We start from the raw sequence: 16,724 nt of genomic DNA on the forward strand, positions 1-16,724 counted from the left end.
TGTGTTTCAAGTGAAGACTAGACATAATAAAAGAACTTACAATGCGAAGGAGAAGAAAACATCTCGAATTCGGGTAAAAAGATATGTTTTAGGAGTAAGCTCCTGAAGTGGAATTGCTAAAGCATAAAGGACCAAGAGCAAGAGCAACAATAGCTTTGTGAAAATGCCGGATAAACAAAAGCATACTTCCCCTTAAAACATGTTCTGTTACGTAAACAAAATTACAAGTTTATCAGTAGACTCCAATATTTATCGCTAACCAACTGGGATAAAACCAGGGAAAAAATGTACAAGATTTCATGTGGCTGAATTAATGATGTCAGCTTGACAAGAACGATCTGTATGGTTGAGCACCCTAAATCTATGTTGCTCGGACTCTTCAAAGATGCCGACATGTACGTGTCAGATACTCCAAAAGTGGTGCCTTTTTTTAGGGATCTGACATGGCTGCAGCAATATTTGTGGAGAGTCCGAGCAATATAGCCCTAAATTTAATAAAGAATTCCTGGCTGAGCTGAATTCTTAGGTAATAGATTAGTCACATCCAATTTTAAACTTTTTTCCAAGATTTCTATCAAGTCGTCAATCACAAGTTCTGTCACAATCAACGGACTTAAGCATCCAGTGCAATTGAGATAATCAGCATTTGTATCCTCAAGGCTCAAGGTTATGGCAGGAATGTGGTTTCCTTTTTCCTGCTTTTCTATTTTTTTGCCCCTAAAAAAGCTTGTCAGAATTGCATGAACAAGACAGTAAGACTTCATCTATTAGCGATGCAACAATATCCTCCTTTGCTACACCTTAATCCATTAAAAGCTTCCAAACATGAACGACGGTCGACAATATTGGTGATGAAAGTCAAAAGAGAGAACTGTGTACAGTAGGATCACACTCTCAAATACCAATCTGATGGCGGAAAAGCGAATGGTTCACCGGGCTACAAGTAGCAGAAAAAGGATAAACAATTTAGATTTGATTCTGAGTAGCTTTTTTATGACTGAAAAGATGTAGATGAATGCTATCCAGAGAGCACATCAGAGCCAAAAAAAAAAAACGCTAAGTGACAGCTGCAAGTGCAATGCACGATTAAAGGGCAAAGGAAGACGGTGATGAACAAAAAAAAAAAAAAAAATCCAATACCCAATAACTAGAAATACAAATAAGAATTGTGTACGAAAGAATTGCAAAACTTCAGTTAACAGAAATATATGAAGCAAAAATCTTGTCAATCAAGTGCAAAAATCATTATACATCTATGATCCAGATGCAAGTTTCTATTTATTGTACTAACTTATGTTTTCCACTAAATTTATAATTTCCTATTCAATAACATAATCATGCATAAAGTCTCCTTAACAATAGCGATTCACTTTCTCATTTATAGTTATTTTGTACTATCATCCCCCCCCCCCCCCCCCCTCTTTTTTTAGGTCATGGGTTCGAGCCGTGGAAGCAACCACTAATGCTTGCATTAGGGTAGGGTGTCTACATCACAACCCTTGGGGTGCGGCCCTTCCCTGGACCCGGCTAACGCGGGATGTTTTGTGCATCGGGCTGCCCCCCTTAAGACAGAGTGTTGAGGCCAGCCTGATACCTGCACTTAATGAGCAACATGAGCACCTAGCCCAGCTACACCGAGTTTCAGGGTTTTAAGTGCGTCCCACCCCGCATAAAGTCAAACCCGCCCCACCCTGCACCATTGCCATTCCTGGTAACAACACCTTATCTTTTGCCCAGAACAAAATTTGACGTATCAGTGCAGGTATTCACTTTCTTGCAAATATATCTGTGCACTGGAATGCAGGTTAGGTCAATTACACATCCAGAACCTATTATAACCCTACCGGGTTACACATCCCCAACTTGATCTAACACGTCTCCTAATAAAACATTTTGTGCATGAAATCTAATTGAATGGGTTTATAATTCTACCTCTTCCCAAATCACATTTTGCGAAACTGAACGAAAAAAGAGAGACTAACATCATGCAACTGAACTTTTACGAATAGGAAAAAGGATGCCATTGCAAGAGCAAGAAAATATTTCAATCAGCTAAATTATTCAAAAACTTGTAAACAATGAAAGAGTAAGAGAAAAGTTCATGTGCTCTGCGCTCAAGAAGAAAACTTTTACCTTGGATCCTTGCAGTGTTGCATACTGGGCGTAGAAACTGAATTCATCATACTCAGCCAGAGCCAAACTTTTGGGGTCGCCATCAACCTGTCTTCAATATACTTCTTCTCTTCTTGATGAGTTCTTTTATCAGAGTGATATAAGTAGACTTTTGTAGAGCAATACCTCTCTGAGTGACTTGTGTATAGATAAGCATCGCATCTTTATGTCTTCCCTCCGCACAAAGTTTATTCATCTGCTGTGAATAAGCAATTGAACTTGGATCTAGCTCATCAGCTCTGAGTTCAAGTGCCCTGTTATCCATTTGCAACCGCTGTTCAGATAGTCTTTCTCTGTCTGTCATAAATTCTTCTGCTTCCTTAAGCCTTCCAGCATCAGTAAGTGCACCAACAATAGCATTATGCGTGTACTTATCAGGCTGGACATTTTTCTCTTCCATTTCAGCAACAAGTCCCAGAGCATCCTCAAGTCTTTGATCTTTACAAAGAGCTGTTATCAAGGTGTTATAAGTTACTACATCAATGGTCTTCCCTTTATTAATCCACCTATTAAAGAGCTTAATGGCTTTTTCAAGCATGCCTTCCCTACTAAGTCCCCGAAGAAGAATGTTGCACGTGTATACACTAGGCTTAAAAGAATTCTCAACCATTTTGTTGTGAAATTGCAATGCTTTCTCAATGTTCCCCTCCCAGCAGTATCCACGAATAATAGTATTATATGTTATTTCACCAGGCACTATACCCTTCTCCAAAAGTTCATTCAGTTTAGCAATTGCCTGCTGAGTTTTACCCGATTTACATAGGCCTCCAATTATGATGTTGTAGTCGACAATGGTTGGAATTACCTCTCTCTCTTTCATCTCTTCCCAAAGCTTAAGAGCTTTTTCCATATCTCCACACCTAAAGTAGCCAGCAATAAGAGTGCCATAACTTACTGAATCAACAAGATAGCCCCTGGTATGAGCAACAGAGAGTAACTCGTAGGCCTCATCAAGCTTCCTTTCTTGACAAAGAGTATGAAGCATTATGTTGAGAGAGTAGTTATCCATTTTCAAACCTTTTTCACCTATTCGTTTCATTATCCTCAATACTTCTAGTAGATTACCTGCTTTACAATATGCAGTTATCAAAGTATTATAGGAAACACAATCTGAAGATAAACCACCTTCTTCCATCCTTTGAAGTACCTCTCTAGCTTTGTCCATCTTCCCTTGCTTGCAATACCATTTAATCAATGTACTATACGTAAACTCATCACATTTGATCCCCGCCTTATTCATCTCTTCAAGCAAATCAAAGGCCTTTGAGCTTCTCTTATTATCAAGACACCCATTGATGAGGGTGTTATAAGTTTTCACATTAGGCAACAATTTCAATACTACCATCTGGTCCCAAATCTTAAACGCATCATCAATCCTTCCTTGATTACAAAGACCATCAATCAACATATTATAAGTCCAAACATCAGGCAAAGTGTTGTTCTGCGTCATCAGCTCGATAACCTGAGCCGCATCCTTCAACCACCCCATTTTACAATAACCATGTACCAAAATATTATACGTATTCCTGTCCGGCAACAGACCTTTACCCTTCATATCCAACAACAAATCCCTAACATCACTCAACCAACCTTTCTTGCACAACCCATCTAATATAGTATTATAACTCACATTATTCGGCACACATCCAAACTCACTCATTCTATTCAACAATTGATTAGCATCCTTATACTTGTAAACTAAACAATACCCTTTAATCATTATATTCAGAATAAAAGTGTCAGGCACCAAACCAAGCTCAAGTGCATCATTAAACAACTCATTACATAAACCAACAGAGTGAGTAGAGGGGTACTTTACCAAGGCATTAATCAAAGTACTAAAAGTCAGCAAGCTGGGGCAAAGGCGACGACTTTTCATCTTCTTGAAAATCTGAAGGGCAAGATGGGGTTTTCCACATTGACAATAAGCACCTATAGAAGTATCCAACAATGCCTTTGAGGGTTGAGGGAAAGAGGAAATGGGGTGAAGGAGATAACGGTGGAGATGGTTTTGGGGGTGATCAGATGGGATAAAAGTGAGAAGAAGGGACTTTGCAAGATGGAATTTTTGACGCGATAAAAGGGAGGATAAGAGAGGGAGAAAAGAAGGGAGGGGGAGTGGGGGGTGGGGGTGGGTGGAGAAAGAGGGTATGTGGGAATGGGACCATTGGAAGAAGGAAAAGAGGGTGGTGGGGTGAGAGGAGAGGGTGGGTGAGGAAAGAATGGAGTGGATGATGGAAGGAGTGAGGTGAGGAATGTAGGATTCAAGAGAGGATTTTGGAAGAGATTTGGAGGAACAGAGAAGAGTAGTGATTGTTTGGATTAGTTGACAAGGCTTCAATGGAGGATATGAACTCATGATTTTGAGGTTTCACTGAGACAAAAAGTGTGTTGTGGGGAAGAAGGGCTTAACAGAGGTTACAGTGTTGTTCTTCTATTGCTTTTGCAGAAATCTTTTGATCAATTTGAATACAACATACCCAGTGTAATCTCACAAGTGTAGTTTGAGGAGAGTAGGATGTACGCAGACCTTACCCTACCTCTATGGGATAGAGAGGTTATTTCCGATAGAACCTCGGCTCAAAAGAAACGTAATCGACATAAGATTGCAAGGAAATTAAGACAGCAAAATATCAGGATGCAAAACAAATAAAGCAACAGATAGTAATACACACTGAAGAATATGCAACTATGCGATACCTAAATAATACTACTAAGAAATGATGGAATTTGAATGAGTTGGGAATATTGTCAAACACCTTAGCTGCATAAAAGCTCCTGTATGTTTCTTCTTCTATATGGAAATTCAATGTGGGCAGAGCATGTTTATACTTTATACCTTTGCAAGCGCAAATCAGATGTACACAATGTAAGTAACCATACAAAATAAATATGCATTGCTGGTGTTTCACAGAGACACAAAGTGCCTTAACACAGGTTTCAACGTTGTGTTTTAGGCTCTCCTATTGCGTTTGCAGAAAAATTATGATTTTTTTGAATGAGTTGGAAATATTTAAGTAAACAGACCCTCCAAGTCTTTGAATTAAAATAGTGGGACTCTATGATCAATTTTTATTTAATTTCTTTTATACAATATTCCTCTGGTCCAATTTACTTATCCTGTTTTTTTTTCATGCTCCTTAAGAAAATATTAATTAAAGGACACTACTACTCTCCTTTTCACCACATTAATTTCTTTCCATATTTATTGAGTAAGGATAAAGGTGGAAACTAATTAGTTAATTATATCTTGATTTTCTAAAATGAAAACTATTTTGAACCATCTATATTATAAATAGGACGACAAGTAAAGTGGGCTGGAGGGAGTATACTTGAGGCTTATTTGCTTTTTGCACCCTCAAAGTATTTTTTTTCCCATGATTTACATCCTATTTTATCCTTTTTAACTGTATGCGCCCTACTCTCTGTATTTTAAAAGATGAATTTTTATTATTATTTTGCGAGGGTAAAAATCTAATTTGATATGCGTCACTTGATCTGAGGGTCTTTCTGAAACAATCTCTCGCCGGCTGGTGGAGACGGCGGCCATGGATGGTGACTCCAGGCAACCATGAGGTTGAGAAAATACCATTGTTTTAAAAGGCAGTGTCAGGACTCGCCCCGAGGCTCGCCTCGGGGCAGGGCAGTGGCAAAATGTCCTGGGGCTAACGTGCGGGGCTTAGTTCCTATGAGGCTTACGCCCTAAGCGCCCAACCGTACGCCCTAAACACGCCTAACGCCCAACGCCCAGGGCTCGCCTAACAGTTCTTACACAAATTATATTTTAAATTCCTTAATTAAAACCATTCACCCTCATAATTGTTTAACAAAATAATGATACTTAATAGTTTTTCATCTATAGAAATAGAAGATTGGGTGTAACTCATATAACAAGTCGTAGTATTGGATATTTATTATTTGAGAACGTCGTGAGGGTGAATATCACTTAATTTTTTTTTAAAATACACATAGCGGAATTGTACATTTTCACTTGTCATTGGTTATAAGTCCTATGTATCAGAATTATCATATAATTTTATTTTTTGTTTATGAAGAAGTTATGTTTTAATTGTAATATTGATAAATTTTATTGATTATTTGTTTATAGGGAGATAAAATGAATAGTATGCTAGTAATAGTGTTTTAAGAAACTGTGTTTTTTTCCGTGTTTGAAAGTTAAAATGTTAGAATTGTTTTGCATTTCATAATAGCTTTTATTTCATTGTATTGTTTATACTTGTAAAATTATGTTATATATAATTACAAGTTATAAGCGATGTATAATGGATTGCTTTGATCATTTTTTTGTGAGGATGCGCGCGCTCACACACACACACACATATATATATATATATATATATATATATATATTCATTTATTTACAGTTTTCTTTTATTTTTTTATGTAATTTTACCTATTTAAAAATATTTATTGTAATTATATTATTTTAAGAAATACTAAAAATTAAATACTCATGGGGCTTACGCCTCGTCGAGGCGTATATAAAACGTCCCGCCTTACGCCCCCGCCTTTTAAAACACTGGAAAATACCAGTGCTTCATAGCCAATCCTTTACCTCATTAAATGCAAGATGGCTCGTGCCATTTTGAGCATAATGGTTCAACTTCAAACTTTTATTATTCCTTTGAAGTTGTTGGGGTCCATGTTGGGTTCATACACTGATTTTGGGCCTGGTTCGGCCCAATACAACTGGCTCAAAACTGATTTAAAGAAAGTTGATAGGACAAAAACTCCATGTTTAGTTGTTCTTTTGCATGCACCATGGTACAATTCTAACACTGCTCATCGAAGAGAGTATGAATCTTATGAGATGAAAACATCTATGGAGGATTTACTCTTCATGGCTCGTGTCGATATTGTTTTCGGGGGATTACAGAGGGTATATTGTTGTTGTTGTTGTGCAGTGCTAAAAAAGAAATAGGTAAAACTGTGAAGGATAGTAATGAAAAAAATGTTAAATTTGATTAAGTGCGACTTTAACTATAATTCTAATTAATAGAAAATTACATCTAGGAAAAAACTTTGTTGTGTGAGACAGGAGTCTCGGAAATTTTTACTTTGATCCACATTTAGTATTTACAAGATGGGAAAACTTATGAAAATGTACCCTTTGGCCATCAAGTTTACCAAACATGGCCAAAGTATACACTTCCTATAGACTTCAGCTTTATAGGTAGTGTATAGGCATGTATATTATATGTATATGTATGTATAGTATATGTATATCTAATACAAACTATACACTACCTATAGACTACGTCCATATTTTGTAAATGAGATGGCCGAATGGTATTTCGCTGTAATTTTTCCCTACAAGATATGTACATCCCAAGGCACTTCGAGCTTCTCCCTGTTTGGGCTTTATTTTTCCTCTAGAAAGTCATACAATTTGGGCTTATTTATGGAAGGATCATCTAACAAAATATTGCACGGTTTGTCTTTCAAATAGGCTGGTCTTTAATTTTTTGTCCTTCAAATGGAAATTATGCCTTCCGGGCCATAAGTTGTTTAAGGAATCCGATACAACTTGTGCCGGATCCTTAAAGAACTTATGCCTCAGAAGACATAAGTTTCTTGTGAGGGACAAAAATTAAAGACCAGAACAAAACAGGGACAAAAGTGCAAATGACCCTCATCTAATGGGTCTATTTGGGCTAGTCCCTTTTGCACTGTCTTCTATCTGCACTTGGGTGTTTAGTTCTATTTCATCGCCTGTTTCCTTCTTAATCTAATCATGTTTGTTCCACGTTTACATCAGTGATTTTTGTTTAACCAAGGAAATATATTTTCATGCTCTAAGGGGTTGTTTGGTTCAAAGTTAGGTTATCCCAATTACAATCCCACCTTTTTGTATAGGATAATATAATTTCAAGATTCTGGTATAATTTTTATCTTGGTTTTAGCTAATAACCCCAACTAAAATTGGGCAAATTTGATCCTAACTTTTATACTGAGATAAATCCCTTAATCCCTGTAACCATTAGTTGAAACAAGTAATATGAAGTTAAAGTAAAGAGAGTTGTAAGGAAACTTCCTCCTTTACTCTTAATGAAATGGTTTACAACCACACAAATAATTTATGGCTTGTTTTGGACCACAAGTTTCAAAAGTCTTCCTTTCTTTTCTTAACTCCTTACCAAATCAAATTATATCACATAAATTGGGATGGAGAGATATAAAGTTAAAAGTTAAGAAAATTGTAAGGAAATTGATTTCAGCCTTATGGAATTTGTTTTTCCCATTTTGATGGAGAGAAATATTTCCGATAATTAGCATAATCTTTTAGTTCTTTGTATCTTTTTAATGATTTGTACACTACTTAATGTCATTTTAACGAAGGTGTGATAATAGTAGAGTACCTCCTGTTGTGTTGAAATCTGATCATTTTCTAGTTTATCTTCTATTCTTCTTTGCTCTCCCTACCCCTACCAAAAAAAACTATCCTTCTATGCTTGACGTGCAATATCTAATGCTCTCCTAGCACCCATGTGAAAGGTGTTTATCAAGAATAAATTAATCGTGAACGTTTCAAATTCTGTAAATTTTATCCTCTTAATTGTGGTCAACAAAAGAAAACGCCTAATCCTAGGAATTTGCTATATAATTATCCAATTTCTGAAATTTTCTTTCTTTACAGTTTAAATAGCGAGGTTTTCCCATGTACTGTGAATTACATCAAGACAAAACTAACTAGGTAGAGTAGACTTCAGGAGGTACTTACAGAAGTTAGGATAACTTCAATTCGACATTAATTCTTATCACTAAAGTGGGAGAAAGAGAAATTTGTGGAAGAATGTAAGAAAAAATATAAACAAAGAAGTCAATATGTAGTATCACTAATTTTTTATCAAAAAAAAAAAAAGACTTTGAAAAAGCTACACTAAGAGGGGCACCCTTGATGTTAAAGAAAAAATATAAACAAAGAAGTCAATATATAGTATCACTTATTTTTTATCAAAAAAAAAAAAAAAAAAAGAAAGGAGTTTGAAAAAGCTAGACTAAGAGGGGCACGCTTGGACTACAACTTGCAACCATCACTAGCATCTCATTAATTGTCCTTCAATTTTCCACACGCATGTTTGCATGGATTTCAACAATGAAATCAGACATTACATAAATATTACTTCCTCCGGATCAAAAAAAGTGTGCACTTAACCTTTTTTTTGGGTGAAAAAAAGTGTCCACTTATTAAATCAAGAAACAATTAACCTTGTCTTTCCAGATTTGCCCCTATTAAGTGTTATGTGATCAAATCCCAATGTCTATTTAATTAGGGGTAGTTTAGTCAATTTACATATTTTTTTCTTGAAATGAGTAGTTTCTTAAGGGGTGTGCAAATGATCAAGTAGACTCATTTTTTGATCCGGAGGGAATATTATTATCTAGTTTTCAACGAGATAATGCAAACTATTTAAATTAGGAGCGAAGAAATACGGAAAACTACTAATATTGTTTAATAGTATAATCATTGTATAATTTGTTTAAATACATTATACACTGACATTTATTATACACTTGCTATATATTAAGTATGCGCCAGCGATAACTACAAATAGTTATGGTTAGGCAGGTTAATACGTTTGAATACATTATACATTGATGTTTATGATTTACTATATATTGAGTATACACCAATGACACAAATAGTTAATACTTAGGCAGATGGATATTTTTTTTTGAAAAATTATAGTCAATCATTCGGTCATCTAGTTTGCAAAATATGTACACAGTATATAGGCAGTGTATAAAGTATACTAAATATGCATATAATATACATACCTATACATATAATACTCATACATATACATATATACATATAGTATACATACCTGTACAGAGACGGATCTAGGATTTAATCTCTAGGGGTTCAACCTTTTAAATTTTTTAGCATTGAACCGTTATATTTCTAAAGTTATGAGTTCATCTCTACTATTTATTGTAATTTTAGTAAATTTTTACACATAAATTTATACCCCGCATCGAAAGTTTGGGGTTCAATTAAACCTCAAGTTTTAGTGCTCCATCCGCCTCTGTACCTGTACATATAATACTCATACACATACATATAGTATACATACCTATACGGTATCTATACAGCGAAAATGTATATGCAGTATATACTTTGATCATATTTGGTAAACTAGATCGTTGAAGGGTACACTTAGGTAAGTTTCCCATTTTTTTTTCGCCGCCTAACTAAAAATATTAAGATCCTAATAATAATTGAGTTAGATGGTGGGCCTATCTATAAAGCAAGAAAGGAGAAGGTTGGTACCAACCATTAGGGATAAGAAGTGATAGTACTAGCATACTTTAATGTGAATGTAGTTGCCCATACGGCTCAACAGTTTCCACAAATGGGCCAATCTTGCTTTAATTGGTAGTCGTCCTAAAAAGATTATTATCCTTCTTTTCTTTTTAATTTGTCTAAAAAAGTTTATTTTCTTTCTATATTTAGAAATAATTTAATTTTATGAGATGATCTACGGCCACATAAATATTTAAGGCTTATTTTAGATCACACATTTCAAAAGTCTTTTTTTATTTCTTAAACTTTATGTCAAGTAAAAAAAGGACAATCTTTTTTAGACGGAGTATGAGATCTATATCAGGTGGGCCTTTTTTCTTATTCTATAACTCACCAAACTCTTCTTTAACTTCCTTCACCAACCATATTTATGACACACGGATACTGCGTTTCAATTATAGCCGATTTAGGATATTATCTTCTACATGGACTTAATATATTTGCTTATTTAAAACGGTTAAACAAATGTAGCTGATAAACATGACATGGAGTATAGGATACACGTTGGCCACGAATCACTTCATTTATTAATGTGAGTTTTCAAGTAGTATATGTCCTGTTATGAATCTATGAAGCCTGTAATGTGAAGATATGATAGATTATGTGTTTTGAAACTTTATATAGGTTACATATTCACTTGTAATCTCTGCAAGTACGTGCTCTATTGAAACAGTCATAAAATGATAGAGGATAGGAGAGGAAGATTATCCAACCTGCTGAACAAGATAGATTCGTGTATTAACTTGCTTTTATGGTATTCTACATCTAGCAAAAAACAAAAAGAAAAGCAAAGAAAATGTGAAATATTAACAAGTGCGTTAATTTGGGGAAAATATGTACATAGAAGAACTGAAACTCAAACAGAAAACAAATTCTTAGTTCAGTTCATATGGAAATATCTAATGATAATTAAAGCCAGTGGCCCAATAATAAATTAGTTAGTAGTCAGAGGTGCAATTTGATGTGAAGTAGAAGAAGTTGTCCATTGATTTGATCCTTTAACTAAATAGTGACACCAAATGTCCCCAGAATATCTACTTCCTCATTTATTAGCCAAAAACTTTATAAGAATTTAATGGATTTGGTAATATGCCCACCAGTACTAATGTAAGTTACCCTATTTTAATTTTGAATAATACTTCTCTTATCATCGTTGACATGCAATGTGTCCGTGATGTACAATCTTATTCATTGTTCTTCTTATAGGTAATTGGAAAATAAGGAGGACAATAGTGGTAGATGGTAATTAAGAACTCCTTGTAAAATAAAATAAATTCATAGAATATTTTATTTGGTGGAAATTTCTCACATTTTAAAACTAAGATATCCGTCTTAGTTATAATAGTACATAACAAATAGTTCTTTCTATTTGAATTTAAATTATATATACTATCAGCACAACATAACTGTGTAGAGTATGTTGTTGTTAGATACTATTTGCTAGCAATATCAAACTTGATATAAGAAATTGACGGTATAGCTCAATTTTACATGATAGTGCAAAAAGCCTATATAGCGGTATTCAAAAGGTAAATTTGGGATTTGAAATTTATGAATTCTGAATTTACCATCGAACTCATAACTTGTTTAGTTACTGAATTTATTCTAATAATACAAGATCTACGCAAAAGCAGTTGAATTATATCTTTGCTCCAATCACGATCATACACAAAACTTACTCTTTCTATTTTGGGGGTAACAATGGGGAAAGTTCATTGAATAGAAATTACGTATAATAGATGTAATCTTTCTATTTTGGGGGGTAACAATGGGGAAAGTTCATTGAATAGAAATTACGTATAATAATTAATAGGTGCAACCACTCATGGCCTAACCCAAATTGCGTTGAGGACCCAAGTAGAAAAGATAATGATCCAACTTATGAGATGCTCACTCTAATTAAAGAATTGTGACTATTAACTACCTGTTTGGTCTTTGTAAATTCAAGGATTAGACCAAGTATTAAGACCAACTTTATGTTTCATGGTCAATATCTATCGTTTTGTCTAAACCACATACTTCTTGAAAATTGCTAGACCAATGTGTCCAAGTTGGAGGAGGGGGTGGGGGCATCTTTTTAAGGAATCACTTAAAGTTGGCCTATATCATTAGGCAAAACTAATCATAATTATTACTCCATTCATTTTTACTTATTATATTTCGTTTTTCGAGAGTCAATTTGACTAATCTTCATAACTAAAATAAAAAATTAGATATTCAAATACTATACGAGAAATACTATAAGTTGTAATTCTTCTCATATTAATATGATTAATAAAATCATCTTAAAATGTCGGTCAACATCCAATGTAGAATGAATCTCGAGAAGCCAAACATGACAAGTAAAACTGAACGGAGGGAGTAGCATTAGTAATCATGATTTGTTGGAAAATCAATACCTATAGCTCTTTGGTTTCCCTCTTTATTTTTATTTTTAAATTTTTTTTGCAACATTGTGATTCTGCTTAAGAGAGTTATGTCCGCTTAATTAGCATTTCTAATGAACTTTAATTTTCATCCACCAAATTTTCTTATTAATGTTTGACCAACTAACTTATTACTTAAAAATCTCAACCTTCCACTGAGTGAATCTTTTTCAAGAATTTCGGCTAAATCTTTGTCACCCCTCATGCGTGTGTTTCTAGTGTCCAATTTTACAAATGATAATAATTGTATATTCAAAGGTTTAGATAGAATCAAGGTCAATTTTGTATTATTCTGAAGGTTGCAGCTCCCCACGCTAAACTACTTAGAACTTATTTCACTTAGCTGATTGTATCTAGCTGATACGCTTTAAGTGGTGAAAAATATTTTTATAAAAAAATGTTGATAAGTTCTTCTTTTGTTAAAATGACTAAAATATTCTTAAAAATTATAAATTATAAACTTAAAAGTATCTTGATGACTAATTTCACCATAAATTCTCTCATATTATATTTCTATCTCACTTTCATTATCCCAACCTCCAATCCAAAAATATTATAAATTAAAAAAAAAATCGTCTATCATAGGATACCTGCACTAGCGCACAGCCAAATTAATTAGTTCAAGATGTATTTAATACTGGTAGATGAAGGTCATTATATTTAAAAATGTTTTTATAAAGGTAGATTGACTTCAATTAATAATGAAATTGGGGTCAAACTTTCATTCGTTTTTTGTGTTTATACGATGGACATGGAAGAAGAATCACAAACTCATTGATTGGTCTATAATTATCAATTAAGACAAAAAATAGTGATAGAAGTCCAATAAATAGTATAGTATGGTAGAAGGTAGTGGCTCTCCATCACCAAGAAATACTACCTATAAGTCAAAAAGAAAATCAATTTATGATTTTGTAATTCCTTAAATAGCAATAGTGACATATAATCTAGAACTAGAAGTCTAGAATAAAATAACCCAAGAACTAACATAGTGATGTGGAAGGTGAGGTTCAAATAAAAATGCAAAGACAAATAGCTAAGTGGCCAAATATTATGGACCAAGAAATTTAAAACAAAGAAAATAACAGAAGGAAGTGGACTCTTTGATTTTTTTCTTGTAAAGTAGTACTTTACTCACCAAACCAAATCAACGTCAATTATTTGTTTCTAGAAGGAAGAAGGTAGCTAAAAAGTAGGTGGTTTATTATTTTTTCTATTATTATCAAAAATTGACATATATTCCTATTTAAATTGGATTAAATTTATGCACACTATTAAAAAATTAACATTGTCAATATAATCTAACACGTTATAGTAAAGAGCTTAAGTCATTTTTCAGATAAACTAATTATGGATTATTACCTGTAGATGATTTAATTTAATTTAATAGGGTAAAAATTCTTTAATACGCAGCACGGGCCCAACACTTTGGATTATAATGTATGTAGTTGTGTTTGGGTAGTGATAATATATATATTTTATATTGCTAATAAACATACATAAGTTTGCACGGGTTATATATATATAGACTATGTTCAAAACACGATTAATATAACATTGTAGTTGTGCTCCGTATCCAAAACTTTATTATATTAGTGTTTGCTACGAATACAAAGTTTGCAAAAATTTATTAATACTTTTTAAAAGAGAAGACTTGTTTAAAAGGAAACTATTTTCCTCTCTTTGAGACAAAACAATAGCAATATTTAAGCATCAGTTGATACTTTGAATTTTAATTCGATTAATTTAAAGGTGTAAAATATTCTATTGTTAATGTATGTAGATTGGACCTAAACAATACTTATTATTTTTTATCAAATTTTGATTTGGATAATTCTAATTCAAATTATTAAATTAATTTTACATGTTTAAAACGAAATAAAGTAGAAATTTGTTTTTCTATTTAAACGAAGAACAACTATTTTTTAATTTTTGGTGAATATTCTTGGTTTAGCTCATTTTACTTGTCATGTTGTCTTTTGCACGTTTTTTTAAGGAAACGTCAATTAGAATTATAATTTGACTAATTTACCTTATTTATTATTTGATCTCCATTTAATATTATTTTTTCTTTTACGACATTAATCTCTTTTCACATTTATTAGAGTAAGAATAAAAGTGAAAAAGTAATTAAATTCTATCTTATTTTAAAATATAAATATTTTAAGTATATTTATTTTTGTAAACATAACAAATAAATGACATGGCGGAATAGTAAATACAACAGTTAAATATCTAGATTAGATCTCACGCTAATATAAGAAAGGAAAAGAAATTGTATGGTTTGGCTATTTAACCTCTTGAAGAAAAGCAATAATATGAGGTTCACGTTTTTTGCTGTACAATAATTTCATTTGCTCCCACTAATGGGTTGATACGCATGTGGCAATGAATCCACCATTATTGACTTAATGAGAATATTTTAGAAATTACATGAATATTGTTTGATTTTTTAATATGGGGTGCACGATTTTTTTTTAAATTTTTATATTGCTTATTTTTTTAAGATGGGGTCCACTTTTTTTTTTTTTTTTTTTTGTTTTACATGAGTTGGAGGTGGACGACGAAACCACCCCCAATTCCTCATTATTTGTGTGAGACGTATGTATCTAAACTTATACACAAAGGTATAAGTTTTAAATCTTTTGGTTTTTGTGTTCAATTTAAATCGTTATTTCTTTTTTCCTGAATTTCTCTTCTTTAAATTTTTTCTAAGTGTACCTTTACTATTTTCTGAACTTATTATCATTATTTAAATGTCCTATTTTTTTTTCTTCTTCACGTGGACCCCACCTTTTTTTTTTTTACAATTGTCTCCTAATTCTTCACGTGGATCCCACCTTATTTTTTTTTTTATCTCTACTATTATGGAAGAATAGGCCCCACCTTAAATTTGTTTTTTTTTATTTGTACTATTATAGAAAAGTGAGCCTCAACTTAATTTTTTTAATTTTTTTTTTTATTATTATAGAAGAGTGGGCCCCACCTTAATTTTTTTTTAAAAAAAATTGCTATTATAGAAGAATGTTTATATTTCGTCTTCTTGATGTTATTCATTGGTTTTATGACTTCTTTAGCAATTTTTGTGTTCAATTTAAATCGTTATTTCTTTTTTCCCTAACTTCTCTTCTTTACATTTTCTCTAAGCGTACCTTTACCATTTTCTGAACTTATTATCATTATTTAAATATCTTATTTTTTTCTATTGCAATTGTCTCTTATTTCTTCACGTGGACCCCACCTTAATTCTTTTTTTTTTTTGCAATTGTCTTTTAATTCTCCACGAGGACCCACCTTTTTTTTTAATCTCTACTATTATAGAAGAGTAGGCTCCACCTTAATTTTTTTTTTCATTCCTACTATTATAGAAGATTGGGCCCCATCTTTTTTTTTCTTTTAGTGACTGACGACGATATATAGAAACTCATGTTTCTATATAGTAACTAGATAGCGTATGCCTGTGGGCCCAACACTTTAGATTATAGTGTATCTATGTATATGTAGTTGTGTTTAGGTAGTAATAATATATGTATATTTTATATTGCTAATAAACATATATAAGTTTACACTGTTTTTATGCATATACTATGTTCAAAATACGATTAATATAACATTGTAGTTGTGCTCCGTATCCAAAACTTTATAATATTAGTGTTTGTTACGAATACAAAGTTTGCAAAAAATTATTAATACTTTTTAAAAGAGAAGACTCGTTTAAAAGGAAACTATTTTCCTCTCTTTGAGACAAAACAATAGCAATATTTAAGTATCAGTTGATACTTTGAATTTTAATTCGA

General features: G+C 32.9%; 1 protein-coding gene across 1 annotated transcript; it reads right to left on the reverse strand.

Annotated features, from left to right (window-relative positions):
* Window positions 1-49: 49 nt before the first annotated feature.
* On the reverse strand, window positions 50-5,303 carry LOC132599320 (pentatricopeptide repeat-containing protein At2g16880-like). Its single transcript, XM_060312632.1, has 2 exons — window positions 2,134-5,303; window positions 50-937 (listed from the first exon to the last, which is right to left on the reverse strand). Exon 1 carries the CDS (start codon window positions 4,529-4,531, stop codon window positions 2,216-2,218), a length of 2,316 nt encoding a protein of 771 aa, XP_060168615.1. The 5' UTR covers window positions 4,532-5,303; the 3' UTR covers window positions 50-937; window positions 2,134-2,215.
* Between the last annotated feature and the right edge of the window lie 11,421 nt (window positions 5,304-16,724).

The sequence above is a fragment of the Lycium barbarum genome, chromosome 6 (assembly GCF_019175385.1).
Source record: "Lycium barbarum isolate Lr01 chromosome 6, ASM1917538v2, whole genome shotgun sequence".
NCBI lineage: Eukaryota > Viridiplantae > Streptophyta > Magnoliopsida > Solanales > Solanaceae > Lycium > Lycium barbarum.

What these genes read in the sequence shown, in the direction of transcription:
- LOC132599320 (XM_060312632.1), bottom strand. Translation starts at nt 4,531, where the DNA reads ATGAGTTCATATCCTCCATTGAAGCCTTGTCAACTAATCCAAACAATC.